This window comes from Procambarus clarkii, chromosome 28 (genome assembly GCF_040958095.1).
Source record: "Procambarus clarkii isolate CNS0578487 chromosome 28, FALCON_Pclarkii_2.0, whole genome shotgun sequence".
NCBI classification, from domain to species: domain Eukaryota; kingdom Metazoa; phylum Arthropoda; class Malacostraca; order Decapoda; family Cambaridae; genus Procambarus; species Procambarus clarkii.
The window spans coordinates 9,855,130-9,859,590 of record NC_091177.1 but is presented as its reverse complement, the minus strand read 5'-3'; the positions used below and the strand labels follow the sequence as shown (position 1 = coordinate 9,859,590).

Genomic DNA, 4,461 nt, shown 5'->3' with positions numbered 1-4,461 from the left:
TCTGGTCAGTCCGCAACGGTCGGACCGTGGTGAGTGATGGGGTACGGGTAAACCACACCTGGTCGAGTACAAGGTACGGGTCAGCTACACCTGGTCGAGTACAAGGTACGGGTCAGCCAAACATGGTCGAGTACAAGGTACGGGTCAGCTACACCTGGTCGAGTACAAGGTACGGGTAAGCTACACCTGGTCGAGTACAAGATACAGGTCAGCCACACCTGGTCGAGTACAAGGTACGGGTCAGCTACACCTGGTCGAGTACAAGGTACAGGTCAGCCACACCTGGTCGAGTACAAGGTACGGGTAAGGTACACCTGGTCGAGTACAAGGATACGGATCAGCTACACCTGGTCGAGTACAATGATACGGGTCAGCTACACCTGATCAAGATGTTAGAGGAGCCATGGGTGGAAATATCCGCATCTCCCTGAAATGAGAGGGAACACTTGCCTCAAACTCTAATACTGGAATAATTATTCTACAGCTCACAAAAGGGAGAAAAGAGTCCTGAATGATATAATTAACATAAACGTGACCCCTATCTACAATGGACAGAAGATAAGGTGGTGGCCTTTTACTGCGATAAGTCACGAGCCAATTTGATCATGATCAAGTCTTCTGACACCAGCCGCAACACCTTTTAAGTGATGAAGGTTGTGTATGCCTTTACACGTCCATTTTGTCAGCCCCCCAACGCTCTCAATATATAGGCAAGACTGCCACTTAACTTTCAAGGCTCCTGATATTAAAGAAACACAGCTTCCTTACAGATCATGTAATTTCTTCACGTAACCAGACCATCACGAGAGAGATCCTGAGAATCCACACCAAGATATTTTACAGATACACTGACAATAAAAATTTAGACAAGGTAAAAGGCCGTAACATCAGACTCGTTAAATTACCCGTAGCCACCGTACATCTAGGAACGTCTTATAACATCTACGAGACAATGGACCAAACTGGCAGTTTACACCTACGGCCCTAACCAACCAATGAGAATATTGGACCAGAATATAAAGGTCTTCTCGTCAGGAAAACCACCTCTCTTCTTATTACACTCACATGGAATATATATATTGGAAAAACTTACTACAATGCCTTACGGGCTCACCATAGCCCGTGCTACATGGACATTTCGTTCTGAGTATCTAAATCTAAAACAACATACTACAATGCCGTAGTGCTTGAATGAAGGTGAAGTAAAGACCCAATATATGTGTATGTGTATTAAAAAACTAATTTCCGGGTGGTTTTCATTCCGAAAATTCTATCACATCCTACAACCTACATCCTATCGCAAGGTACTGTATACAATGTTCTGGAACATTGTATACAGTATGTATATATATGCATATGGCAATACATATACCAATATGTATTGGTATATGTATGGAATATTGTATATTTCAATTTATAAAAGTTGGTCTCTCTTTTTCATAACAGTGAATTGGGTAATATATTTTTGCGTTGTTGGGAAATCATAGGAACGTGCAAGATGTATATTCCTTTCTAACACGCTAAAAATGAAGGAAAACCATTTAAGTTAGAAGGTCCGAGCTCTCCCACCTGAACACCTGGACGCAGGTGGGGACAGAGACCTCGTCACAGGGAGAGAAATTACTCGATCAGGACCCTACCAATTCTCCCTCGTCTGAGTGAGCCCCGGTGTCTGCCATGGCCTCCACTACAGTGCAACGCCTTTGACAATAGTACTTGTTACACCAGTTCCAAGGCAGAGAGTAGAGTGCAAAAGCTTTCTCCAAGGCAGAGAGTACAGTGCAAATGCTATCTCTAAGGGAGAGTGCAAGCGCTATCAACCAAGGGAGAGTGCAAACGCTGTTGTCCAAGACAGAGAGTAGAATGCAGACGCTAAAACATTTGTTGGTCTGTCACGTTCAGGCACTAGCAGATTTGTAATTTTTGAAGTAAAATAGGGAGTAAATCCTACCTCAAATATGTCGTGTCAGGCACGTGATCCGGGTTAGCTTTTTAAGCCGTTGAGGTGTGTTAAAGGTTACAAATGAAGATACTTACCTCCAGAAACTTTAAGTGCGTTGAAAACAAATTATCACAGATTTGTCTATGCTTTTATGCGAGAGATTTAAATAGGATCAACTTCTTTTCAGTGTGACCCATTTGTTGCCACTTTCTTCGATGTGACGTCGTTCGGGTGTGACCAATTTCAAATGCAACCTCCCTGGAAAGTGACATTCAGTGAAGAGAGATCTTCACTGAATGATCATTCATTCCGTCACACCCTTACACGTGACCATCTTGAGTTCTGAACTTTTAGAGAGTAATCTTTCATGATGAATGAAACGAAGAGTAAGCGAAGCGGCAGGAGTGAAGTGGTGTTGGGTGCCACAAGAGATGAAAGGTGAAGTGTGGAGAAAGCTTAATAGTGTGTTGGGTGGAGTAGTGGCCAAGTCTGGATAGATTTTATTTGGTTTAATGAACAAATCCACAAGGGCCGTGACGAGGATTCGAACCTGCGTCCGATTTTGTTCATTTGATGCATCACGTTAGTGTGATCTCTGTGTGTATTTATTTGGTTTGGTTACGTAGGTCTCAAGGTGTAGTTCATGTGGGGTGAGGGAGGGCTAGGTAGACGATATGAGGTGGGATGAGTGTAAGATAGTTGGAGGACAAAGATTGTGAAGGGCTTAGAGTGAAAGATAATGGGTGTAAAAGGTAAAGGGTGGAATGGGTAGTAGGTGGAAGGGCTGGGTGAGTATTGGACAGTGGTCAAGCTCATATAGCAACTTGATGATGGCAGAGCGAGAGGGTGTAGCAGCACACAGGCCAAGTGGGAACCATCAAAGCCATTGATGGGAGCGCCGAGAGAAGTGATGGTGTATATGTTAGAGGCAGTTGGTACATGTCAGATGCTCCTGCTCTTTGGACTAGTGTCGCTATTAGTGCTCCTGCTCTTTGGACTAGTGTCGCTATTAGTGCTCCTGCTCTTTGGACTAGTGTCGCTATTAGTGTTCCTGCTCTTTGGACTAGTGTCGCTATTAGTGCTCCTGCTCTTTGGACTAGTGTCGCTATTAGTGCTCCTGCTCTTTGGACTAGTGTAGCTATTAGTGCTCCTGCTCTTTGGACTAGTGTAGCTATTAGTGCTCCTGCTCTTTGGACTAGTGTCGCTATTAGTGCTCCTGCTCTTTGGACTAGTGTCGCTATTAGTGCTCCTGCTCTTTGGACTAGTGTAGCTATTAGTGCTCCTGCTCTTTGGACTAGTGTAGCTATTAGTGCTCCTGCTCTTTGGACTAGTGTCGCTATTAGTGCTCCTGCTCTTTGGACTAGTGTCGCTATTAGTGCTCCTGCTCTTTGGACTAGTGTAGCTATTAGTGCTGCTGCTCTTTGGACTTGTGTAGCTATTAGTGCTCCTGCTCTTTGGTTATTTGTCCTATTGTTATATGTACTTTTGTTATAGTGTTAGTCCTATTGGCGTTTATTTGAGTTGCTTCTGCTCTTTCACGTTTATTTTGTACACTACTGCTAGTGTTGCTGGAATTGTTAGTGCCACTGGCGTTGTTAGTGCCACTGGCGTTGTTAGTGCCACTGGCGTTGTTAGTGCCACTGGCGTTGTTAGTGTTGCTAAAATAATTAGTCAACGTCTCCTGCAACAGCGTTGAACAAGTCATAATGTTTACGAGTCCCCTGCTCCAGAGAGCAACAAAGTTTGTCTATCGACATTGATGTCGATCCTTCGGAAGGAACATATTAACTATATGTTCGACGATTGACGTTACATTTAGACACATATACCTGTATATTTACTGGGAGGAGAGGAGCCGTATCTCTGCATGGTATACACACCTGGAGAGGAAATCATACACCGTATACCGGGAGAGGGAGTCATACATCTGGTGTATGACACCGTATGTCATACACCAGATGTAACTTTAAATACATATAGATATTTCTCTCTCTCTTGATCTCTATATCTTACTCTATCTGTCTTTTTATTTATTATGAAATGCATCTGCTCGCAGATTCGGTTAAAATTCCCATGGTTTTCCTTTATATTGAGTTCTCTGTTAGCCAATTTTTGTCAGATATTTGCTCGTGTTGGTCTACTTTATTAAGATTCCGGTGACGCCTGCTGATACTCGCTGACAGCTCGTCGACGACCCGCTGACAGCCTGTCAACTCTCAGGTGTCGAGTGCTGGCGATTCTAGCACTGTTGGTCGCCTTGATTCTATATGTATTCGGCGACGTCTTCACTATTTGAGAACGATACATTTGTATTCCGCGTATGGTGAGCTGAGTTGTTCGTATTCTTCATTGTAGATATTATTTGCTGTTATTATTACTTTTGTCACCATCAAAATTTTCACAATCACCACAATTGCCAGCACCACCATTACAAACACAATCATTACCACAACCACAGTCACCAAAACAGCTTTCTCCACCCAACCTTTTCTCTTGATTCGCCATTCCCTAAGTAATCC

The 4,461-nt window shown here is 43.5% G+C and overlaps 1 protein-coding gene across 1 annotated transcript; it reads left to right on the top strand.

Moving 5' to 3' along the window:
• The first annotated feature begins 2,881 nt into the window (after positions 1 to 2,881).
• Positions 2,882 to 3,436, top strand: LOC138369415 (uncharacterized). The gene has a single exon (XM_069332652.1). It carries the CDS (start codon positions 2,882 to 2,884, stop codon positions 3,434 to 3,436), a length of 555 nt encoding a protein of 184 aa, XP_069188753.1.
• The last annotated feature ends 1,025 nt before the right edge of the window (positions 3,437 to 4,461 follow it).

Coding starts and splice junctions, on each gene's coding strand:
- LOC138369415 (XM_069332652.1), top strand. CDS start 2,882: ATGTCAGATGCTCCTGCTCTTTGGACTAGTGTCGCTATTAGTGCTCCT.